This window comes from Mobula birostris, chromosome 3 (genome assembly GCF_030028105.1).
Source record: "Mobula birostris isolate sMobBir1 chromosome 3, sMobBir1.hap1, whole genome shotgun sequence".
Taxonomy (NCBI): domain Eukaryota; kingdom Metazoa; phylum Chordata; class Chondrichthyes; order Myliobatiformes; family Myliobatidae; genus Mobula; species Mobula birostris.
Genome location: NC_092372.1, coordinates 60,597,774 through 60,624,374, shown reverse-complemented (window position 1 = coordinate 60,624,374; position 26,601 = coordinate 60,597,774). Strand labels below are relative to the sequence as shown.

At 38.6% G+C, this 26,601-nt stretch overlaps 2 protein-coding genes across 5 annotated transcripts in view; one reads left to right on the top strand and one right to left on the bottom strand.

Moving 5' to 3' along the window:
- fip1l1a (FIP1 like 1a (S. cerevisiae)) overlaps positions 1-6,623 on the top strand; it is a 90,989-nt gene extending 84,366 nt beyond the window's left edge. For 3 of the 4 annotated variants that reach the window (XM_072252708.1, XM_072252710.1, XM_072252707.1), the window contains 2 exons: positions 4,319-4,474; positions 6,230-6,623. In XM_072252708.1, coding sequence (XP_072108809.1) covers positions 4,319-4,474; positions 6,230-6,374 — 301 coding nt within the window. In that variant the 3' untranslated portion in view covers positions 6,375-6,623. The remainder of the gene's footprint in view (positions 1-4,318; positions 4,475-6,229) is intronic. The other variant, XM_072252709.1, reaches the window with a different exon arrangement.
- A 1,248-nt stretch (positions 6,624-7,871) lies between these two features.
- Positions 7,872-26,601, bottom strand: part of lnx1 (ligand of numb-protein X 1) — a 102,490-nt gene continuing 83,760 nt past the window's right edge. Inside the window, exons 9-10 of the mRNA XM_072252706.1 lie at positions 12,783-12,941; positions 7,872-8,007 (exon numbers count right to left, since the gene is read on the bottom strand). Of these exons, the coding sequence (XP_072108807.1) occupies positions 7,872-8,007; positions 12,783-12,941 (295 nt within the window). The remainder of the gene's footprint in view (positions 8,008-12,782; positions 12,942-26,601) is intronic.

The following is a 26,601-nucleotide window of genomic DNA, read 5'->3' as shown; positions in this document are numbered from 1 at the left end:
TGTGCCACCCTCTGGCTGAAGGTGTTCCTCCTCACCTAAAGGGGTGCAGCATATTCTGAGGTTAAGCCCTCTGGTCCTAGACTTCCCCACTCTTGGAAACATCCTCCCCACATCCACTAATTAGATCTTTCAATATTTGATAGGTTTCAATGAGATCATCCCTCGTTCTTCTATACTCCAGTGTGTATAGGTACAAAATATCAAATGCTCCTCATACGTAACCCTGTAATTTCTGGAATCACTTGTGAACCTCCTGGATTCTCTCCAATGCCAGCACATCTTTTCTTGATTAGGGGACCAGAGTTGCTCACAATACTCTTAAGTGCGGTCTGACCAATGTCTTAAAACTCCAAAATTATATTGTAGTCCTCTTAAAATGAATACTAACATTGCCCTTGCATTCCTTGCCACTGACTAAACCTTCAAGAGTTAACATTTAGGAAATCCTACCAAGGACTTCTAAGACCCTTTGCACTTCTGATTTCTGAATTTTTTCCCCATTTAGAAAATAGTCCATGTCTTTATTTCCTCTACCAGAGTACATGACCATATATTTCCTGACACTCTATTCCATCTACCACTTCCTTGCCCATTCTCCTAATCTGTCTATAAGTCCTTCTGTAGCCTCTATTTCCTCACTACCTGCCCCTCCTCCTACCACAAAGCCTCCAATCCCATCATCCAAATGATTGATATATAAAATGGAAAAAAAAGCAGGCACAACACTGACCCCTGTAGAACACCACTAGTCACTAGCAACCAACCAGAAAAGGCTTTGTTTATTTTTACTCTTTCCTGTAATACCATGGGCTCTTGTCATGTTAAGCAGCCTCGTGTGGCACCTTATCAAAGGCCTTCTGAAAATCCAAGTACACAGCATTCACAATATCCACTGATACTCCTTTGTCTATCCTGCCTTTTATTTCCTCAAAGAATTCTAACAGATTTGTCAGGCAAGATGTCCCCTTAAGGAAACTGTTGGCTTTCACCTGCTTGATCATGTGCCTCCAAGTATCCCAAAACATCATCCTTAATAATGGACTCCCAACATCTTTCCAACGACTCAAGTCAAGCTAACTGACCTATAATTTCCATTCTTTGGCCTCCTTTCCTCCTTAAAGAGTGGAGTGGCATTTTCAATTTTCCAGTCCTCTGGAACCATTCCAGAATTTAGTGATCTTGAAAGATCATTACGAATGCCTCCACAATCTCTTCAGCTTCCTTTTTCAGAACCCTAGGGTGTAGTCCAACTAGTCCAATAGCTTATCTACTTTCAGGTTCTCAAGTATCTTTTCCTTAATAGTCACAACTACACTCACTTCTGCCCCGACACTTTCGAATCACTGGGATACTATGGGTGTCTTCCACAATGAAACCTGATGTAAACTACTGAAACAACAGGAATTCTGCAGATGCTGGAAATTCAAGCAACACACATAAAAGTTGCTGGATCATGGGACCTCCTCTCGTATCCCTTTTGCCTATCACCTGTCCAGCTCTTGGCTCCATCCCTCCCCCTCCTGTCTTCTCCTATCATTTTGGATCTCCCCCTCCCCCTCCAACTTTCAAATCCTTTACTCACTCTTCCTTCAGTTAGTCCTGACGAAGGGTCTCGGCCTGAAACGTCAACTGCACCTCTTCCTAGAGATGCTGCCTGGCCTGCTGCGTTCACCAGCAACTTTTAGGTGTGTTGCGTAAACTACTGAAGTTTGTTTGCCATTTCTTTTGTTCTCTACCTTTACCTCTCCGGCATGATTTTCCAGTGGTTTAATATCCACTGTCCTCTCCTTCACTCATTATATCTGAAGAAAACTTTTGGTATCCTCTTTTTATGTAATTGGTTAGCTTACCTTCGTATTTCATCTTTTCTCTCTTTGCTTTTTTAGTTGGCTTCTTTTGATTTTTAAGAGCTCCCTAATCCTCTAATTTCTTACTAATTTTGCTGTATTGTATGCCCTCTCTTTCTCTTTTATGTTGTATTTTAGTTGCAGAGGAATTTCTTCAGCCGAAGAGTAGTGAATCTGTGGAATTCATTGCCATAGATGGCTGTGGAGGCTAAGACATAAGATATACTCAACTGGAGGTTGATAGGTTCTTGATAGATGTTAAAATTTATAGGGACAAGGCAGAAGAATGGGGTTGGGAGGGAAAATTATCGAGCAATGGTCAAATGGCAGAGCAGACTGAAATGGATGAATGGCCTAATTCTGTTCCTATGCCTTATGGCTTTTCTCATTGTAATCAATAACTTTGTTAGCAACTGTGAAAAATCATCAACCTGTACTGCAAGGGTAACAGGATGGCAACAGATTACAATGGAAAATAGAAAAGGTGTATCGAAAGAGCAATGCTATGATAGTCGTGGGAGCTTTTAACATGCAGGTAGGTTGGGAAAATCAGGTTGGTAATGGATCTCAAGACAGTGTATTTGTTGAATGCCTACAAGATGGCCTTTTAGAGCAGTTTGTCATTGAGCCTACTAGGGGATCAGCTATACTGGAACCAGAGGCGATTAGGAAGCTTAAGGTAAAGGAACTCTTAGGAGACAGTGATCACAACTTGGAATTTGAAAGTAAGAAAGTAAAATCTGATGTAGCAGTTTTCCAGCTGAGTAAAGGAGTTGAAGGGAGTGAGAGAAGAGAAGTAAGTGCAGTTAATATTACAAGGGAGCAGGTGCCCAAAAAGCTGAAATATCTAAAGGTATGTAAGTCACCTGGACCAGATGAACAGCACCCGAGGGCTCTGAAAGAAGTAGTGGTAGAGATTGTGGAGGCATTAGTAATGATCTTTCAAAAATCATTGGACTCTGGCATGGTTCTAGAGGACTGGAAAATTGCAATTATCACTGCACTTTTTAAGAAAGGGGGGAGACAGCAGAAAGGGAATTTTGACCAGTTAGCCTGACCTCAGTGGTTGGGAAGATGTTGGAGTCAATTGTTAAGGATGATTTTCAGAAGACCTTTGACAAGGTGCCAACAAGAGGCTGCTTACCAAGTTAAGAGCCCATGGTTAGAGCATTGGCTGATTGGTAGGAGGCAGCAAGTGGGAATAAGGATCCTTTTTAATTGGCTGCCAGTGACTAGTGATGTTTCACAGGGGCCGGTGTTGGGACCCTTCTTTTTATGGTGTATATCAGTGATTTAGAAGACAGAATAGATGTCTTTGTTGCCAAGTTTGCAGGTGAAACAAAGATTGTGTTGAGGAAACAAGAAGGCTGCAGAAGGACTTAGTTTTGGAGAATGGGCAAGAAAATAAGAAATATAATGTTGGATAATGCATCGTTATACACTTCGGTGAAATAAATGTGCAGACTATTTTCTTAACAGGGAGAAAAATCCAAAAATCTGAGCTGCAATGGGACTTGGGAGTCCTTGTGCAGAACACCCTTAAGGTTAACTTGTAGGTTGAGTCAGTTGGAAGGAAGGCAAATGCAATGTTAGCATTCATTTCAAGAGCAGGGATGTGATGCTGAGGCTTTATAAGGCACTGATGCAGACTCACCTTGAGTACTGTGAACAGTTTTGGGTTCCTTATCTAAGAAAAAATGTGCTAGTATTGGAGAGGATTCAGAAGAATGATTCCAGGAATGAAAGGGTTATCAGACGAGGAACATTTGATAGCTTTTGGCCTGTACTCACTGGAATTTAGAAGGATGGGGTGAGGACGGGGATCTTCATTGAAACCTTTGGAATGTTGAAAGGCCTAGACAGTACATTTGGAAAGGATGTTTCTCATGATGGGGTGTCCATTTAAAACAGAGATGTGGAGAAATTAATTTAGCCAGAGGGTGGTGAATTTGTGGAATTTGTTACCACAGGCAGCTGTGGGGGCCAGCCATTGGGTGTATTTAAGGCAAAGATTGATGGGTTCTTGATTGGCCACAACATCATAGGTTATGGGAAGAAGGCCAGGGAGTGGGGCAGAGGAGGGGAAAAAAGGATCAGCCACAGTGGAGCAGACTTAATGGGCCAAATGGCCTAATTCTGCTCCTATGTCTTGGTTTGTTTTCTGTTTTGATTCTTTTGCTAATGTTTGTTTAGTGTGTCTGCCCAAGTATATGAATATTCGATTAATTATTTTGATCACCTTAGGAGGTACAAAAGCAATTTGCTAGAAGCTTGCTATTGTTGATCCAGCTGTTGTCTGCTGGACATTGATTTTATTTGAGCAAATTGTAGTAAAGAAAAGTGAACTATCATGCTATGAGCATAATATCACCACTGCACGTGAGTTAGTTTGATAGAAATTGAAAAGTGTTCTAAAGCGTATCTCATTTTTTTAAAAATACAAGCCTTCAACCTTTGTTTCCCCTCCACAGTGAAGAAAGTCGATATAGACACAGAGAATACTCTTCAGATAAAGGTTATGATCGTGATTACCATCACCGAGATAAAGGTAGCAGGGAAAAAGAAGACAGGCACAAAGAACGCCGACACCGTGACAAAGAGGAGGGGAGACACAAATCTTCCAGAAGGTAACAAAATCTCAAACTGAGTTGCTTCTTCTTTCTTTCAAGTTGAACTTTTCTTCAAACTCTTTCTTTCAAGTTAGACTGCTTCCCTACAGCATAGTATTCTAACTTGCCTATCGGACATAAATGAGACAGAGATAATATAGCCAAAATAGTGCTAAAATACTGATTAGAGTTATTGGTTGCATTGGTCCACATTTTGCGAGGAGTTATCAGCATTTTGCCTTGGAACTGTCAGCGTATTTGCTAAGTTTCTCACCCCAGCCAAGTGATCCTGTTGATCAGAACTGCAAGTTCACACTGGGGTGAAGTTCTGATGAAGTTGTGTACTTGACTCAGATTGGTGTGTGAGTAATATGTTTTAGTTCATCGGGTAAAAAGTGCAGGGAAAGAGAAATGTTTCACTGGTATTTGAATCCAACTGGAGAAGTGTTTGAGTGAATCAAATCGCTAAGGCTGTACTTAATTTTTAAACTAATCAGGTAGTGGAGGGATGGATTCTGCATGGGAAAATTTAAAACACTGAAGAGGGCAAAGGAAAAGCATGTAATTTAACACTATAAATCAGGAGATAGGTGCATGCAGCAAAAATATTACAATAATTATAGTAGAATTTTAATCTAGTTTAGAGTAAACAATCCACATTACTGATAAAAGCGTGGAGGATGAATTAAAGAAATGTGATGAGAGAATTTCTACATCAGTATGTTGGACCGATGGAGGTACAAGCTATATAAGCTAATGTGTATTGAGAAAGGATCTAGTAGCTAAGTGACCTTAAGGAACAGTGAAGATAATTTAATGGAATTTGAACATGAAAACCTAAGGTTATTTAGTGTCTGTCTCTCTCGCTCTCTCCCTCTCTCTCGGGTGCTCGCTGTCTCTCTGCTTTTACAGATACCGCCTGACAAGAGGCAAAGGGATTGAGGACATTCCAATTGAGATTTTGCATCAGTATGTGAAATGTCAGCTATCCCTGTACCTCACGGATGTAGCCTGACCCACTGAGTTCCTTCAGCAGTTTTATCTTTGCTCGAAATCCCAGCATCTGCCATCTCGTGTATCTGTATTTGTACATTCATAAAGCTGTTCATAAAGTTCACACAAGAGTACAGAAACAAATTTGGAGTACATAATTATGGGGATAATGTACTTTTGTGGATCAAGGATTGATTAATGAACAGAAAAGATCATAGACTCCACAGCTGAGTTTTAGGTTGAAAGGCTGTGATCAGTAGGGCACTACAAGCTAGGTGGGCTGAGAGGAGCATACAGAAAGCCTTCAGGGAGACCAGGTAGCAGTTACATAACAAGGAAGGCAGAGATGTGGAGTATATGATAAGGTGAAGATAGAGATTCAGATGATAGAGATGACATTGGCTGCCTCAGACCTGACAGTGAAGGCTTGTTAGTCTAAATTCAAGCTGGAATCACCATTGAATCATCATCATTTTGTGCCATGTCCTGATGTAGGCGATCATGGTTTTCCATCTGTCTTTAATCTGAGAAGATCTAATGAGCTCTTCAAAACTTTTGCCTGTCCATCCCTTGAAGTAATGCATGTATGTCACCCAAGGTGCCATTGAGTACGACTGTAACTTTCTTCTATTTATAACAATTGTGTGGATTTGACTTTTCACCCTAACACTGAACAGTTGTATTTTAAAATTTAATGTCACACCTGATTTTTGTGAATGGCTACACTTGAGAAATAGAATAGGGAACGTCCTTAGTAATCATTTTTGTCTTGCATCACAGCAGTAGAAGACGCCATGACAGTGAAGAAGTAGATGGCCACAAACGACATAAACACAAGAAATCAAAGCGAAGCAAGGAAGATAAAGAAGCCAGTGAAGAGCGTTCCCAAGAACCAGAGCCAAGTGAAGCTGCTAACAGTAATTAGATATCTGGGTCTTTGGCTGTTGGCTACGTTGTTACTAAAAATAGGAAGAAAAATGTTGGAAATGCTTGAAATATCATTCAGGTAATGGCAAATCTCATCTGAATTTCTGAAGACGGCAGAACTTCAGTAATTTGAAAGACTGTTGAAGAGTGGTGCTTCTCAGCACCAATTGTGTTGTTAAAAACTGAATTACTATGTTTGTATTAGTTTATTGAAGATGAATAAAATTCCTGCACTCTTGTTTAGAAATAGGTGTTTTATTTGACAGTTTATTGGAGCCATAGCATTCTGTTTAAAAAAAAAAAACAACATTTTACTCTTGCAGTAATTGTTATTAGTCCTGGACACATTTATGAGATTTAGCCCAGCTATAAAAATAACCGTACCTTGTTCTGGGGGTATAACGATGCTTTTAGATAGCTGACAGAGAGAATAAGTTACGAATGGGCAGGAATTATGTGGACATAAGACTGCAGTTTCATAGAGCCAAACTAACGAATTGCAGCACTCTTCAGTTGTGGCCCTTCTGTTTTAAACCAATCACCACTGCTGCAGCCAAAAAATCCCCCCTCAGTAGGATCTTCACTGAAAATTGCATGGTTTGTTGTTACTTGACTTTAATTGATGTTCATGTTTTTTGTTGCTTTAAACATTCAGTGTGATTTCAAGTGAATTTATTTATTTTATTAATTTTATTTGTTTTTTAATGAGCTGATTTGGATCATAGACAGTTAGAAACACTGAGCACTATCAGGGCAAGTTGCGGGCAAACCTTTTGCTTCTGCTAGATTGGAGCTAGTGTGATCTAGCCCCACTGTACTCTATTTTGCAGCACCACTTTTCATGAATATAGAATATGAATTGAGCCAATAAGGTGATGGAAGCCAAGTGATGATATTTTATCCAAACTTTAAATAGCAGAACATGCTTCATAAAACTACACCAAATTTGTTAGGCCGCAATGTTTGCTGCTTATGTAGACCATGCAAAAATGCTGTATCATTTATAGACGAGATAGTATGGTTTTTTTTCAGTCAGACTGCTAAATGTAAGACCATTATTTCACGGAGGTAAGATTTATTGTCATAGTAATTTATTCTTACAAGAGCATTCTTTTCCAAAATAAAGAAATTATTTTGATAAACAACAGTTATAGAGAAACCAACAAACCTGAAATAGTTTGATACTTTGCAATCTGAAATGCAATAATAAAAACTTCAATCCTGCCCAACAAACTTAAAATTGCATTTCCTGATGTCCATTAATGCATTTGAATTTATTTTTTTAATTCCAAACCATTCTGTCCCATTTAAGTTTTTAAAAAATAATTTTTACTTCAGAAAGTATAACTTGTAGAGATTCATGGGTACTTGAGGTGTTTTAGAAAGGCAGCAGAATTAATTGTACTGCCACTTGAGTAACAACATTTAAAATTATATGGTTCCTTTGTTGAATCATTCGATTTGACTAATTTTATTTTATATTCATAAAACCATTCTAGAGACAGGTGCCAGGCCAAGATGCCACAGTAAGAGTAACCTTTCCTTTGATTTCTTTGAGCATTTTCACCATACAGGGATGGCTTATTCCAGAGGTGCTTCTGCCATTGACTGCCAAAATTACATCTCCACACCTATAAGAAGATATACATGAAACTTAGTAACTTGTTAATATCAATTTTAAATTAGCATTATTACAAAATGAGAATAGGTTAACTTTACTTTGGTAACCTACAGTAAACAATGCTCTGGGTTCTGATATTGAGTTTATATTTTGTTGATCATCAAATAAAGTGCTTCTGCCGCTGTAAACAGCAGGGATTCCTTCTCTATCTCCATCTAAACTGTTCATCCAGTGTTTTAAAGTTCCACATTTTAGAGGCCAGTTGTTTTGAAATATGACAAAACTATACACTGGATCTGTGAGGTAAGGTTATCAAGTTGCTTGGATATTGTTTTAGTTTTCATTGGCAAATTCCAAATTTATTTGGCTTCAATCCAAATAAAAAGGGTGTAGCTGAGGATTCATTCACCTGATCATAATGAAAGAAAAATAGTGGATCAGGTGGGAGGGAGGAGTTAGATTGATCTAGGAGTGGGTTAAAGGGTCAGCTCAACATTATGAGCTGAAGGCCTGTGCTGCACTGTTCTAAGTTCTATAATGACATCTGGGTAAAAATCAACTTTTGAGTAGCTCAAATTCGGTGAATTGAAGATGAAAATCAAGTCTGGCCATCTGGTGATAAATTTAGTTTTGATATTTAGAGAATGAAGTGTATTAATGTGGAAAACTAACACTGAGGTGTTGGATCACCATGATCTTACTAAATGGCAGAGCAGATCTACAGGGCATTATGGCCTACTTGTACTAACATTTTCTTAGGTAGTTGTGTACTGTATGCTGTAAAAAGGGTCTCAAAATTAGGAAAATTATTTTTTCTTTAAAGTTGCCATTAACACCTTTTGTTATATTGAGATGCGTTAGATCAGCTATTTTAATATTGTTACATTGCTGGGTCAATTTGTGTGTTTCCTATTCAACCACGATCAACACAACACTTCTAAGTGTTTCAGGCTCTTCCGCAAGGCACAAAGTACATGTAGTCTTGTTAGGAATGTTTTAAAGGAGTGCTGTACAATGGTCAGTTGAAGCTGAGTTGGTATTTCCTCTGTCAGATTAATTATATTTAAAAAGGTAATTGTAGATAATGATCCTCAAGTTCAAGACTGAGTTGATAATGGACTATGTGAATTCTTCTAAGCTTCAGTAAATATGGAAATATGGTAGATCAATGTAAGATACTGAATTCAGTGGCAAATTTGATTGAACATTTCAAAGTAATTCTTCAAGAGCAAGTGATATAAATGAGCAAAGGTGTTTTCCTGAGTGAAATTAATTTTCTTGGGTGAAATCATAAGTGTTAACTCCAAGTAAGACTGCAAGTTTTCAAAATAGTTTCATACTATAGGATATTCAACCATTGTACTTAAGAACATAAGAAATGGCAAAAGACTAGTTTACTCCTCCATTCAAGATCATGGTTAATATTCTACCTTAATGTTTTCTTGTACTATCTCTATCTCTTTCCCTTTAACGTCCAGAAATCTATCAACTGTTATTTTAAAATTAACTCAATAACTAAGGACCCCAAGGATTCACCCTTTCAGAAGAAATTTCTTTTTAGCTTACTTGATCACCTTTATCCTATTATTCTTTTTATGATCTTCTGTTATTACACCCTTCTCTATCTACTCCTGCACCTACCACCACCACAAATTTTTGGCTTAATTGCTGGTAGTTCCATGTTTTCTTCTCTGCCTCCTTTCTTAAGTAGTTGTATGACATTTGCTATCCTCTGATCCACTGGATCAATTCATTTCCATATGATAATGCTAGCTTTACAGTTAAATATTCTATATTTTGTGTTTAAAGCTAGCTGTTCTATTAGAGACTTCCTAATTCCTCAAATAAAATATTGCCATTATCCTTAAGATAATTGCCACATGGCATCTTTAGGTAGACTGCAACTTTATTCTAACATTTTATTCATTTTAAGATTCATAAAATTTAGTACATTTTAAAGAGGTAAAACACCAAACTTCATTCCCATCGTTATCTTTTCCTCGTATCTGCAACATTTGTGTTTTCACTGAGTTCTTTCTAATTATATTTTAATTTATGAATAGTAGCAATATGAGAATGTTATTGGAGCAGCTTTTTCAAATTAAAGCATGTTCATTTATAATTTTGTATTAGCATCTACTGTGGTGTCAAGAGGAGTTATTTGTATGTCAAGTATATTTTTGGATAGATGTAGCATAAAATCAAATTCCTGTATAATATCATATTATTTATTCTTTGAGTAACCATGATAGAAATTGTCTTTCTGCTTGGGTAATCATTACATCTGCTTAGAAGAGAATATCAGATTGTTTCTATCTTAAAATAGTAATATGCAGCATCAGGCTCTTTACAGAACAGCCTTGTCTTCCATTTTGCAGCATGAAAAAATACTTACACAAGTGGAATTGGGTTTAGCTTCAAAGTTTATCACTAATATAGTAGCACTGACTTTTGGCACTTAAAGGATTGCATTTTGTTGAACAGACTCAAGCAGGAGCTTGTGGATGTCATATTTGAGAAATATCCAACAGAGCACTTAATTTTTGATTCTGTGTTGGATTAGACATTTTTGCTTTAATTGTGCACTAGTCTGCATCATGATTATAACAGATGGAAATTAAAACATTCATCTTACTTTTCCATTTGTAGCACTCTAATTTACACTTTTAGTGACACAAGTTAGTTCAGTTATTAATAAATTTGTCTCCATCAGAAAAGGTTCAAAGCTCACTGCAGTGATTGCCTTACTCTTCAAACTGTGTTAATCCAAATTTGCATTGGAAAGTACCTGTAAGATGCTTTCAGACTTGGGATGTGTTTAAGAAAGATCTCTCAGTAAGGACTGAGAGTTCGTACGATTTCTTAACCCACATCTTCCAAATAGAAAATCCTTTGTGGAATTTTGCTGAGTGAAAATTGTCATTTTTGCCTCCATAACAGAGAACACATTAAACAATTAATTGTTTGTATTTTTTTTTCTCATGCTACATAGGCAAAAACAGCATTCTGGATGCTGAAAATATTCATCAAGTTGGGCAGTATCTGTGAACATTGAAAAAAGTTAATATTTCGGGTTGACAACCTTTCATCAGAACTGGTGAAAAGTGTTTGATGTGACATATTAACTTTTCCTTTTTTAAAATACAATTTTAGTAATTTTTCTTATGCAAAGTATATTTGCATACCAGGTCAATAATGGGTATTTTTCATAAATCAGCCATATCTGTGTGTGTAGTTTAATTCAAATTTAAGAAATTGGCAAATCATTATTATTCCATCTTGCTTCATTGCTATCTAAAATGCTACTTGTAGAATAAACGGTCACCAATTTTCACTTATTTATATATCTGTCAATTTGCTATGAGTTCATGATTTTAAACACGTTTTACCATCCATAATGGGGAAAATAAATCAAAGTGTACCTGATAATTTTGCAGGGTTCTTGGGCATCCATGGACCAGATAGGTTCCACTTAATGTCTTGATAATCTTAAATTTGATACTTAATTTTTTTTTTACAGATTTACTGTATAAAATTATGATTTCATTGGTTACTGTCAAAGTGTAATGTGTTGGTTAGGAATAGAATGAGTTTCTTGCACATGTCACCATTTTTTTAAGCCTTATACTATAGGTTAAATACTGTAAAAATTGTTTCTCATTTTTCCCTGTGTAATGTTCACAAACGGTTGGAAAAAGATAACCTTTTCTGCTCTATAGTGAGGTTGGACATTCAGATCCTCATTGAATTAATACATACACCCATATCAAATTACATTACCAAACTTAATTATTTGGAATTTAGAAGGGTACAACATATTGAAAATTAAAAGCTGTAAAGTAGTAATTAATGTTAAATCTTTAAAATTAAACATTAAATCATTTAGGTTTATGCTTCCTTGACTTGTTATGTACATTGATGTTGCCTCTAATTGATACAGACAGCATTAATACTGGTTAAATTAATAAAACAATTCATAGTGATTAAATGCAATTTTTAAGATTTTGTTTTTAATGGAGTTTGGACTACCAATACAAAGCTAAGAGGCAATGTGGGCTTGGGAAATGCAGTGAGAATTTATGGAGATAAGTAGGTTATGGGCAAGGGACATGGTAGAGGGAATATAATGTGGAAAATTTGTAGATAAAGCAGAAATTTGTTTTTAACGGTGAGCCATTATTAACGATGGTGGTGTTTAGAGAGAGCTTGGTAGCATTGTACATGAGTCACTGAAAGTTGACAGGTACAATAGTAATTTGAAAACAAATGCTATGTTGAGCATCACTGCAAGAGGACTAGGATACAAGATGAAGATGTTATACTAAAAATACACTATGTGCAGATCTGTTGTATGAGGAAAGGTTAAGTAAACTAGGCTTGTATTCTCAGGATAAGAAGAATGAGATCAATAGAGACCCAGTAGATTACCATGATATTTTTCCCTTACATAAGCTGTCTGAAAACAAGGATTAGAGTCTCAAAATAAGGTAAAAGTTGGGAAGGAACCTGTTCAGCCAGATTGGAATACTGTACCCAAGAAGGTTATGATATCAGCACTGAGAATATTGGGTGGGGTGGGGGGGGAAGAGAATGATAATAGTTTAGGTTTTAGGGAACGTGAATTATGGGGTTAGTACAGGATAGTGGCACTAAAGTAAAATACTGTTTTAATCTTGACCTTGTTGAATGGTGGAGCAGACACAATACCAAACAGCCATCTCTTGTTTTATTGATGTTCTTGTAATAACTATATAACAAAAGTACTTTAAATCTCTTGTATGTTACCTCAGTCTGCCATCATTGTGAGCTGGCATTCCATTAACAATGGACTTTATGAAAAATGGCTGGCTGCCATGGTTTTCTTCATATCCACCTACAATGCTGAATCCCAAACTTCCAGATGTATTTCTTTTTAATTCTACATCTTTGCACAAATAAAGATACCTAGAATGGCATAAGAAATTAAATATAACATGTTTCTCCATTTCTCATTTGAATAACATAATTATGCAAACAGTAGTTGAATCTACTTATAGTTCAGCACTCAGTCTAACAACCAGTCAAGATTTACAGGATTTGTATAATTTAGAGAGTTACCAAAGGAACATTTTTCAATATTATTTTTAGTGTTTGATATGGCGGATGAATGTGTAGCTGAAGAATTGGTGCAGAGTTTCAGATGGGGATCTCTTCTGGGGAGGATATAACTTGTACAAAAGAAATGAGTTACGCCTGAACTTGGGACCAATAGCCATGCAGGCAGGTTTGCTGTAGCTACTGGTGAGAATTTAAAAACGCAAACAATAGGAATTCTGCAGATGCTGGAAATTCAAGCAACACACATCAAAGTTGCTGGTGAACGCAGCAGGCCAGGCAGCATCTGTAGGAAGAGGTACAGTCGACGTTTCAGGCCGAGACCCTTCGTCAGGACGTCAGTCTCGGGTCTCGGCCTGAAACGTCGACTGCACCTCTTCCTACAGATGCTGCTTGGCCTGCTGCGTTCACCAGCAACTTTGATGTGTGTTGTTAGATGGATTTTACTAAAGCATTTGACAAGTTTCCCCACAGTAGCAGAAATTCGGGAGGCATGGGATCCAGGGATTTAGAATTGGCTTACCTACAGAAGGCAGTGGATGGCACATATATTTAGCATATTCTGTCTGGAAGTCGGTGATCAATCGTGTTTGGCAGGTTCTGTTCTGGGACTCTTGTTCTTTGTGATTTTGTAAATGATTTGGAAGAGGGAGTTGTAAGTTTGCAGATGGCACAGAAGTTGGTGGTGGTGTGGATAGTGTAAAAAGTAGTTGTAGGTTACCATGGGACATTGATAGGATGCAGAGCTGGGTTGAGGGGTGGCAAATGGATTTCAATCTAGAGAAGTGTGAAGTGATATAATTTGGAGGGTCAAACTTGAAAGCAGGGTACAAGGTTAATGGCAGGATTGTTAGCAGTATGCATCGATACCACAAAGTTGCCACATAAATTGATAAGGTGCTTAAGAAGGTATATGGTGTATTGGCCTTTATTAGTCTGGGGATTGAGTTCAAGTGCTGCATGGTAAAATTGCAGCTGTATAAAACCACACATGGATTTAGTTCTGGTCACCTTATAGGAAACGTGGAAGCTTTAGAGAAGGTGCTAAGGAGATTTACCAGGATGCTGCCTGGATTAGAGAGCATTTCTTATGGGAAAGGTTGAGTGAGCTAGGGCTTTTCTTTTATTTGGAGCAAAGGAGGATCTATGGAATTGATTGCCACAGGTGGCTGTGAAGGCCAAGTCATTAGGTGTATTTAAGGCAGAGGTTGATGGATTCTTGATTAGTCAAGGTGTGAAAAGTTGCAGGCAGAAGGATGGAGAATGAGGTTGAGAGGGAAATGGATCATGATGAAATGGTGGAACAGGCTCAATGGACCAATGGCATAATTCTGCTCCTATTTCTTATGGAGGATGAATGGTGACTTGATAGAGGTGTATACGATGATAAGACATATATTTGGTGGACAGTTAGCACCTTTTTTTCAGGCCAGAATGGCTAATGTGAGAGGGCATAATTTTAAGGTGATTGAAGTAAAGTATGGGGTAGGAGGGAATCGTCAGAGGTAGTTTCCATTTTAAACACAGAGTGGTGGGTGCAAGAAATGCACTGCCATAGAAGGTAGAAACAGATGCATTAAGGATATTTAAAGAGACAGACTTGCACTTGCAAGAAAGGAAAATGGAGGGCTATACGCGAGGGAAGTGTTAGATCGATCTTGGAGTAGGTTAAAAGATATGGACACCATTGTGGGCTAAATGTCCTGTACAGTGTTGTATTGTTCTATGTGTATTTCTTTTGATATCTTATAATAGTTAATCATTCCATGCTGTGGAAACAAGCATTCTATATTTGGGGATGTATGCCCTTTCTAATACCTGATGGCACATTTACTGCAGTATACATCCTCGTGAAGAAAAACTGGGTGTTATCTCATCTGTTTCAATGATTTTTTGAAGAAACGGAAAAAAAATAGATATTAAATTGAATATCCAGAGCCAAAATTATGGAACATTCAGTTCAATGAGTAACTCGTCCCCAAATCTATCATTTGGAGCCTAGACAAAAGTCAATCTCACGTTTTCAGTTCTCAAACCTGTAATGATTGGTGGATGTAAGGGTAGGTTGGTGCCCATTCTTTTTCTCATCAGATAAAAAGCCTTTTGAACCTCACACTGTCCATTCACTTAAAGTTTCAAACTTGAAAGCTACTCTGATCCCTATTACTGAAAAACACTGAGCTTCCTTTGTTGACTAATTCTCATCTCTAGTTTTACTTGCTGTGAAAGCATATTGAATGTTTGTAAAACTCCTAAATATTCAAAATTAAATCTGAAAGTGTTTGCATTATTAATAATTAAATACTAACAATTTCAAACAAACACAGACACAGGAAACTTCTGGAATCTGGAGCAACACAGAATGCTGGAGGAACTCAGCAGAACAGGTATTACCTAAGGAAGGAAATTTCACGTCAAGGCACGTCAGCTGGACTGGAAAGACAAGGGAGATGGCCAGAATAAAAAGATGGAAGCGGTGAATCAATGTGGTTGCTGGGGTGGGGGTGTTGGGGGGTGGTGGAGTTGATAGGTGAAAATGATAAAGGGCTAGAGATGATATCTGATAAGGGAAAGTGTGTTCAACATTTAGATGTGTTCAATTAACTATTAAATTAAACTTGATAGACCAAAAAGTGAGTGCCTGGATGGGCATATATACATTTGGCTGACATCAGTAGAGATGCAGGGTTTCAAACCTTAACATCAACAATTCCTTTCCTCCTAACGAGGGTGCTTGACCTGTTCAGTGCTTACTCGTCCAGCTGATTGTTGGACTGTTAGTACCATGGCTGACATTGATGTACTTCAGAATACAGGGTAATATTTTGAAATGTGTAGATTAATACAAAATTTGGAACACTGAAGAAAATAGTAACAGGAATATATGTGCTCGTGGCTAATGTACATTTTTTTGTTACATTTTCGTACAAAGAATGATAAGGAACACCAGAAAATGATACAGTTTTAAAGAGAGTGACACTAACATCAGGGTACTTAATGCAAATCTCGAAAAGTAGCTGAATAAATTAACAGCTCTTAAAGCACAAGTGATTATGTTTTACAGAACTATAGCATACAGGACCTCAAGGGTGGTAATCTCAGGATTGCTACCTGTGCTACGTGCCAGTGAGGGTAAGAATAGGATGCTCTGGAGGATGAACAAGTGGCTGAGGAACTGGTGTAGGGGGCAGGGTTCCAGATTTCAGGATCATTGGGACCTCTTCTGGGGCAGGTGGGACCTGTAGAAGAGAGACGGGTTACACTTGAACTACAGGGAGACCAATATCCTTTCAGGGAGGTTTGTTAGTGCTATTGAGGAGGCTTTAAACTAGATTTGCAGGGGGATGGGAACCAGCGTGCCAGAGCTGACAGTGTGGCTGGGGTGAAAATAAATGATGTTAAAAGTTCAAGCAAATCTGCTAATGGAAAGGTTGTGAGTGGTGGTAAAAATCTTCTGAGGTGTATATATTTCAATGCTAGGAGTATTGCGGGGAAGGCGAATGAGTTGAGGTCGTGGATTGACACGTGGAATTATGACATTATAGCAATTAGTAAAACTTGGCTACAGGAGGGGCAGGACTGGCACCTTAATATTCCAGGGTTCCGATGTTCCAGATGTGATCGAGGCAGAGGAATGAAAGGTGGGGGAGTAGCATTGCTTGTTAGGGAAAATATTACAGCAGTGCTCAGGCAGGACAGATTAGAGGGCTTGTCTACTGAGTCCTTATGGGTGGAGCTGAGAAACGGGAAAGGTATGGCCACATTAGTGGGATTGTATTACAGACCACCCAATAGTCAATGAGAATTGGAAGAGCAAACCTGCAGAGAGATAGCAGGCAACTGCAGGAAACATAAATTTGTGGTGGTAGGGGATTTTAATTTTCCATATATTGATTGGGACTCCCATACTGTTAGGGGTCTAGATGGTTTAGAGTTTGTAAAATGTGTTCAGGAAAGTTTTCTAAATCAATATATAGAGGTACCAACTAGAGGGGATGCAATATTGGATCTCCTGTTAGGAAATGAGTTAGGACAAGTGACGGAAGTCTGTGTAGCGGAGCACTTTGGTTCCAGTGATCATACCACCATTAGTTTCAACTTGATCATGGACAAGGATAGATCTGGTCCTAGGGTTGAGGTTCTGAACTGGAAGGCGACCAAATTTGAAGAAATGAGAAAGGATCTAAAAAGTGTGGATTGGGACAGGTTGTTCTCTGGCAAAGATGTGATCGGTAGGTGGGAAGCCTTCAAAGGAGAAATTTTGAGAGTGAAGAGTTTGTATGTTCCTGTCAGGATTAAAGGCAAAGTGAATAGGAATAAGGAACCTTGGTTCTCAAGGGATATTGCAACTCTGATAAAGAAGAAGAGGGAGTTGTATGACATGTATAGGAAACAGGGAGTAAATAAGGTGCTTGAGGAGTATAAGAAGTGCAAGAAAATACTCAAGAAAGAAATCAGGAGGGCTAAGAGAAGAGATGAGGTTGCCTTGGCAGTCAAAGTGAAGGATAATCCTAAGAGCTTTTACAGGTATATTAAGAGCAAAAGGATTGTAAGGGATAAAATTGGTCCTCTTGAAGATCAGTGTGGTCGGCTATGTGTGGAACCAAAGGAAATGGGGGAGATCTTAAATAGGTTTTTTGCGTCTGTATTTACTAAGGAAACTGGCATGAAGTCTATGGAATTAAGGGAAACAAGTAGTGAGATCATGGAAACTGTACAGATTGAAAAGGAAGAGGTGCTTGCTGTCTTGAGGAAAATTAAAGTAGATAAATCCCCGGGACCTGACAGGGTGTTCCCTTGGTCCTTGAAGGAGACTAGTGTTGAAATTGCAGGGGCCCAGGCAGAAATATTTAAAATGTCGCTGTCTACAGGTGAGGTGCCAGAGGATTGGAGAGTGGCTCATGTTGTTCCGTTGTTTAAAAAAGGATCGAAAAGTAATCCGGGAAATTATAGGCCGGTAAGTTTAACATCGGTAGTAGGTAAGTTATTGGAGGGAGTACTAAGAGACAGAATCTACAAGCATTTGGATAGACGGACTTATTAGAGAGAGTCAACATGGTTTTGTGTGTGGTAGGTCATGTTTGACCAATCTATTGAAGTTTTTCGAGGAGGTTACCAGGAAAGGGAATGAAGGGAAGGCAGTGGATATTGTCTACATGGACTTCAGTAAGGCCTTTGACAAGGTCCCGCAATGGAGGTTAGTTAGGAAAATTCAGTCGCTAGGTATACATGGAGAGGTGGTAAATTGGATTAGACATTGGCTCAATGGAAGAAGCCAAAGAGTGGTAGTAGAGAATTGCTTCTCAGAGTGGAGGCCTGTGACTAGTGGTGCTACAGGGATCAGTGCTGGGTCCATTGTTATTTGTCATCTATGTCAATGATCTGGATGATAATGTGGTAAATTGGATCAGCAAATTTGCTGATGATACAAAGATTGGAGGTATGGTAGACAGTGAGGAAGGTATTCAGAGCCTGCAGAGGGACTTGGACCAGCTGGAAAAATGGGCTGAAAAATGGTAGATGGAGTTTAATACAGACAAGTGTGAGGTATTGCACGTTGGAAGGACAAATCAAGGTAGAACATACAGAGTTAATGGTAAGGCACTGAGGAGTGCAGTGAAACAGAGGGATCTGGGAATACAGATACAAAATTCCCTAAAAGTGGTGTCACATGTAGATAGGGTTGTAAAGAGAGCTTTTGGTACATTGGCCTTTATAAATCAAAGTATTGAGTATGAGAGCTGGAATGTTATGATGAGGTTGTATAAGGTATTGGTGAGGCCGAATCTGGAGTATTGTGTTCAGTTTTGGTCACCAAATTACAAGGATATAAATAAGGTTGAAAGAGTGCAGAGAAGGTTTACAAGGATGTTGCCGGGACTTGAGAAACTCAGTTACAGAGAAAGGTTGAATAGGTTAGGACTTTATTCCCTGGAGCATAGAAGAATGAGGGGAGATTTGATAGAGGTATATAAAATTATGATGGGTATAGATAGAGTGAATGCAAGCAGGCTTTTTCCACTGAGGCAAGGGGAGAAAAAAACCAGAGGACATGGGTTAAGGGTGAGGGGGGAAAAGTTTAAAGGGAACATTAGTGGGGGACTTCTTCACACAGAGTGGTGGGAGTATGGAATGAGCTGCCAGACGAGGTGGTAAATGTGGGTTCTTTTTTAACATTTAAGAATAAATTGGACAGATACATGGATGGGAGATGTATGGAGGGATATGGTCCGTGTGCAGGTCAGTGGGACTAGGCAGAAAATAGTTCGGCACAGCCAAGAAGGGCCAAAAGGCCTGTTTCTGTGCTGTAGTTTTTTCTATGGTTTCTAAAAGGCTAGGATGTTAATTTATACCCATATTTGGTTATTTGATTTCAGTAATTAGATGTTTTTTTCATAGATGAAGATCAATACAAAAAGATAATAGCTTTAAAGTGACTGAAAAATACTAAGATGATATAAGGAAATCCACACAGTGAATGCATGTTATAATCCACAATCTACACCTACCCATTCACTTACATTAAGGACCCCAAACATTCCTTCCTGGTGAGGCAACACTTCACCTGCAAAACTGTTAGGGATTGTGGACTGTGTCTGGTCCGGTGCCCCCGATTGGTGAAACCCATTGTAAATTGGCAGGTCTCTTTGTCAATCATCTCCGCTTCATCCACCAAAAGTGGAATTCCCTGGTGGCCAACCATTTTAATTCCTATTCCCACTCCTATTCCAACATGTTGGTCTATGGGCTCCTCTTTTCCCACAATGAGGCTACTCATCAGCGAGGGTGGAGACTCAACACCTCATATTCCTTCTAGATAGTCTCCAACATGATGGCATGAACATCAATTTCTCCTTCCCCTTCCTTCCTCACTCTAGCCTCTTCTCATCTAGTGCCTCTACTTCCCTCTCTCTCATAGTCCACTCTTCTATCAGGTTCCTTCCTTTCCGGCCGTTTACCTTTCCCAGCCACCTTGCTTCACCTATCATCTTCTAATTATCCTCCTTGCCCTCCAGTAACCTTTTTATTCTAGCTTCTTCTCCCTTCCTTTCAAGTCCTGAAGAAGGGTCTCAGCCCAAAATGATTTGTTTATCCATCTCCATGAATGCTGCTTGACCTGCCCTGCTAGTTCCTCCACCATTTTGTGTGTGTGTTGTTGATTTCCAACATCTTCAGAATTTCTTGAGTCAATTAAGATGGTAGATACAAATTGAATAATAGCCTTACAATAGAGTTTTAAGAATGTAGGGCTATGGACAGTGCAGTGGGATTTACGACGTCACCCTTTAGAAATGCTGACGCCAATCCAATGGGCTAAATAGCTTCCAATTGTACTATGCCATCCTATGATAAACAAAACTGTTTTGCTAGGCATGGCTTAGTGTTAAAGGACTATGTACAGCACATTGCTTTGGCAGTTTAGTCCAGCAGAATTGTGAATATGTATTTTTATCTGATGTTGCGTTAAACACGATTCTTAAAAGTTCCTGAAATAGTAATTGACATGAGTCCATTCTCTACACATGTCAGCAAGACCTCTGCAGCAAACCACAATACTTGCATTCCTGTACTGGACATGGTGAAGACAAAATCAATCCCAACTGAACAAATATTTAAACTGTAAATGTTCCATGTGTTGTTTAAATATTCTTTACAACTGTAATAAAGTACAAAATAAGTGATAATAGGTTTGGACAAGATGTGAAATACCAAGGAGCAGAGCCAGGCATTCAAAATATTTGATACAATACTTATCTTCTTGTGAGTTATATGATGCTTGTTTACAAGCAAGTCTGCAGCTGTCAACTCCAGCCTGACTACTACAAAGCTGTTTGAATCTGAGAGATTTAAAGTGTTAGGAAGAATCCTTCTGGTATCTGCTCTGTCAACAGATAATAAGATACTGAAATGCAGCCTTTTCTAACAGTAGCAGTCCTGATATGGAAGACATTCACAGCGGCTTGAAAGAATGAATGAATGAATGAATTGGGCATTATTGTAATTTACACACTTTTTTGATAATTTGGATATTATGATGTTTTACATTCACAGGAGAATAAAGCTGACAGGCATATCTACAATATGCTTGAGAGTAACGACATCCTCCAATTGAATCCAGACCAAGGACGCAAAACTTAAATTGCAGCAAGGCTAGTTAGGAATGGTGAAAAACATAAGGGGCAATGGAAATATAAAACACCAAAGGTACTGAATAAACTTTAGAGAATATAGTTTATGGGCAAGGATATAAATAGCCAATGATTATCTAATTAATGATATATTTAAGTTTATTATTAGGCTTGTATGCATACATCAAGAACCACTTCTCTTGGTAGAGTTGGACTATTCAAAAGATTTTCAGACACAGTTATCAACCCCAAGGTTAGTGGAAATCTGAAACTCTATCCCAAAGTGTTCTTCCAAATGAAAAATTCAAAACTTTGTTGATAATTTTAGTTAGATAAGGATATTATGTGGCACCATGGTAACGTAGCAATGCTTTACAGATTGGGGTCAATTCCCACCACTGTCTGTAAGGAGTTTACACGTCTCCACTTAACCACATTGGTTTTCAGGCAGAGCAATAGTGATAGTTAGGGCAATAGACAAGAGATTTAATGGCCAAAGAAAGACAGGATGGTGTGTTGTCGCCCAGGTGCTAGGGTCCAGGATGTCTCGTTGGCTGCAGAAGAATCTCAAGAAGGAGGGTGATCAGCCAGATGTTGTGGTGCACATTGGCAGTATTAAAGCAAAAGAGAAGCATATAATATAGCAAAAGTTAGTGGATTAGGAAGCTTTAGAAAAAACAACAGAAGACAACTTAAAATTCATAAGGAGAGAAAAACTGAAATATGAAGGTAAGCTAGCCAATGATATAAAAGAGGATATCAAAACATTTTAAAGATATATAAAGAGTAAAAGAGAGGCAAGAGTGAATATTGAACTGCTGGAAAATTACACTGGAGAGGTAGTAATGGGGGACAAAGAAATGGCAGATGAAAATAAGAATTTTGCATCTTTTTTTCAGTGGTATCACAATAGCAGTACGCCAGAAATCCAACAGTGTCGGGGCAGAATTGAGTGTACTTCCCATTACCAAGGAGAAGGTGCTTGGAAAGCTGATTTACCTTCAGATTGGTAATTACTCTCCTGGGTTGGATAGAATACACACCAGAGTTCTGAAAGGAGTAGCTGAAGAGATTGTGGCATTAGTAATGATCGTCAAAGCATCACTACATTCTGGAATGATTCCAAAGGATTGAGAAACTGTAAATGTCATACTATTCTTTACTAATGGAGGGAGGCAGAAGAAAGGATATTATAGGCCAGTTAGCCTGAATTCAGTCATCGGGATGGTGTTGGAATTTATTATTGAGGATGAGGATTTGGGGTACTTAGAGGCACATGATAAAATAGGCCAGGGCTAGAATGGTTTCCTTAAGGGAAATCTTGCCTGACAAACCTGTTGGAATTCATTGAGGAAGTAACAGCCAGGATAGACAAAGGAGAGTCAGTGGATATTGTTTACTTTGATTTTCAGAAGCCTTTGACAAGGTACCACATGTTAGAGTGATTTTTGGGTTTAGGACATATACATTTACAATTGACTTTGGCTACCAGTCTTCACATCTGAATATGTATTGTGCATTTAATTTGGAGTGCAGCTGTGAACAATGGGTTCCTGAAAGCTGTGAATCCCAGTCCAGACAATGCTGATTAAAATTCATTTGGATGTCTGTGGTGTGGATGTAAATCAGGAGGTGTGAAGGTTGTATCTAGTTTCAAAGAAAGCATTGTCCATACATTGTAAATATGGAGTTGTCCTTTGATTTCCACATAAAATGTCGAGCCCCGTGTTGGGCTAGCAGACCTTGCCACTGAAAGTGTCTCCACAGGATGTCCGCTGTACCTTGCTTTGTCAGATAAAGAAGCTGCTTTGTACCTACCAGTATTTTTCTCCAGTGACTTAATTCATGCAACAACACCATACATGAGGCAGCTTAACAAGATAGGAGCCCATGGCATTACAGGAAGTATACTAGCATGGATAGAAAATTGACTGGCAGGAAGTAACAAGTTGGATTAAAGGGGGCATTTTCTGGTTGGCTTCTGGTGGTAGTGCTTTTCAGGCACTCTCCATTCCCTATGGGGAAAAAACCTTGCCTTGCAAATCTCCTTAAAATTTTCCCCTCTCACTTGAAGCTACATTATTTGATATTTCCACTCTTGGAAATTACATTGATTATCTACCCTATCTATAGCTGTCATAGCTTTATATGCTTCTATCAAGTCACTTTACAATCTCAGATTCTCCAGAGGAAACACAAATGCGTTGAGAAGCAAAGAAGGCATATGTAATACCTCTCTTCATCTGTCAGGGTATAGGGTCTAAAAGTTGGAAATTTATGTACAGCTGTATAAAACTTAGTACCACAAGCAGAAGAGCATACAATGCTCCAGATGTGGACTAAGTGAAGTTTTATACAATTGCAACATGACTTTGCAACTTCTATGCTCAATATCCCAACCGATGAAGCAAGTATGGGGTGTCTCTTCTTTACCATCCTATCCACTTGGGTTACCACTTTCAGGGAGCAATGGGCCTGCACCCTAATATCCTTCTATACATCAAAGCCCCCTAAATCTCATAACTAACAGATCAGATAAAAATTCTACAGTTCTACCAAACCTAATCATAAATACTGGTCAACAATTGACTGGTAACAGGAGGCTGCTCCAGAACATCCCGTGCTCACTGATAACAGGATCTAGTATGTAAGTGCTAATCACAGGGCTAAAGCACTGACACCAGCATCTGGCAAAATGCCAAGCAGGTGATCCATCTGGACTTCATCCAGTATTCCATTCATTATAGAAGCTGGCATTGAGGCAATTTGATTCACTCTGAGTAATATCACAAAACAATTCAAAGCACCAGATACAGGTCCTTGCCAACATATAAATAGCAAACTTACATATAGCCCCTCCATACCAACAAGCATTTGGGATGCTGGTGGGAAGGAGGTTTGCTGGCTGCTGGCATCTTCCACAGTTCCAAATTAAAGCTGTTCTGGTAATGATCAATTCATAGTAACAACCCTGCTGTAACCAGGGTAGAAACTGTACTGCAAAAGACTATAGAACCAGAAAATATCTCATTTATAATATTGAAGAGCTAGATGCAGCATTGGTCAAGCTGTTCTAGTTCAAGTACAGCACTGGCAACCTATCTAACAATGTGGAATATTGCCCACCTATTTATGTTCATAAAACTAAGTGCAATAGATCTATTAATCGTTGGTAAAGTGAAGAAATGAGTCACCAGCAGTGCTTTCAAATGGTCACTTACACACCAGTCACCTGTTCAACAACACACAAGGGTTGATCTTGATATGATTACCACCTAATCTCTGATATTATCACAGCCTGGATCCAGAGCTGAGAGTATTCGTCCCTGATATTAAAGTAGCATTGAGTCAGGTGTGGCATCATGGAGCTTTGCTACAACTGAAGTGAACGATAAAGGGAAATGAATGAGCTGGCAGCGGAAGTGGTGGATGTGGGTTTGGTTTCAACATTGAAGAGAAATTTGAATAGGTACTGCTCATATGCTGGTCAATTAGACTATCAGTTGGGCATAGACTGGAAGGGCCTTTTTCTGTGCAGTGGTGCTCGCTGACTCTATGCACTGATGGTTGAAGTTGTGCCCTGCGCAGGAGAAGATGGTTGAAGATGTGCCCTGCACGGGAGAAGATGACTGTGGTTGTTGGAAATTAGTTATGCCAGGACAACATTGAAGTGTTAACCCAGTTCTTGACCCAACCAACTTCAGCTGGTTCACCGATGATTACTTTAATGTCCCAAGGTCAGATGATCAATGGTGCGTGCAGCCCTTCAGCAAATGACGCAGCCTGTGCCTGCATGCAGAAAAACCTAGGAAACAGGTACAGGCTGACAAATAACAAGTGCCACCAGATAAACAAGCTACTAATTAAAGATCATCTCCAACAAAAGAGCCTATGCACCTAACTTAGCATTCAATGGCATTTCTTTTACCAAATTCCCTGCCAAAAATATCCTGATGGTCACAATTGACCAGTAGGTCAACCTGCATGATTTCCAACCATTACTGGATCCAATCGCTGACACATACAGAAGGATGGGCATTACACTCAAAAAACAAAAAGTCCTTTCCCAAGTTTCTCCTCCTTCACCAAAAAACCCTCTGACAATAAAAGTTCATGGTGAGACCCAAGATGATGTAGATTGCTTTTGGCATTTTAGGACTCACCTCTCACCAAAGCAAAGATAAGTAAGGGCTTTTGAAGATATGACACAAAAAACGGTTTACCACGGATCATTGATCCATGCCATCTGATATATTTCTGAGGCCTGGATTATATACAACAGGCATTTCATGTTATTGGAAAGATACCTCCAAAGATATATCCACAAAGAACCCAAAATTCATGGGTATAATAAATGATCAAATGTCAGTTAAGTGTCAGGATGAAAAACCAAGATGAAAGTTATACTTCTTCGACAGCATTGGACTAGCTACATTGTTAGTTGCTGGGCACCAGACTCCATAATCAATCAAAGCATGCAAGAAACAAACTGCTGGTAGAACTCCATGGGCCAAGCAGTATCTGTGGAGGAGAAAGAATGGTCAACTTTTTGACTGAAGCCCCTGCATCAACACTTGCTGCACCTTAGATATTTAATTTCTGAATGATGGTGATGAGAGTTTGTCAGTCATGCCGATGATATTCAGCAAATTTATTAAGGTATCTGAAAAGAGTGCAAAGCTCTTGTCTGGCAAGTCCAGGGATATGTCTCTGCTGGGAAAGATGTTGTTCATAATAACAAAGACTTTGTGATCTCCAAAAAGAGTGTTGTTGGCATTGTTATTCTTTCACACTGGGACTTTAATGTCATTTTAATGCCTTATGAAAACAATTCACGTTTTCGACACGAGTTGCTTTATTGTGATAACGGTTAACATAAATAACTTTACCCATTTTTGTCAGTTTTATAAAGTGGGCACTTTTTATTTTGCTTAAAGTTTCTCCTTAAAATTTTTACCTATGTTTTCCACTGTTTGCTGTTTACATTCGTTTCATGCATTTTTCTCTGTAACTATAAAATGATCTTATAAAACATTTTCAATTTTTTTCTCAGGATATAACTGACACCAACAAGGTAGCACCCACTGGCCATCACAAATTGACTTTGGCTCATTGAGGACTAGAAGTGAGCTAAATACGAAAAGCTCCAATCTCTGAGTGATGGATGATATTGACTACAAAATGTCTCATTTCTAGTTATAACATACATCAGCTGCGTTTTTCTACCAGCTTTAATCTTGTAAGATTTATTTTAGTTTCAACAGCCACACTGATAGTTGGAATTGGTTGCTATTAATACCTTCTTTATTAATTAATTGCTGCAAGAAGAAAGAATTGATCGTTCGATTGTCGTGGGATTCAGATTATCTGCATATAGCTAG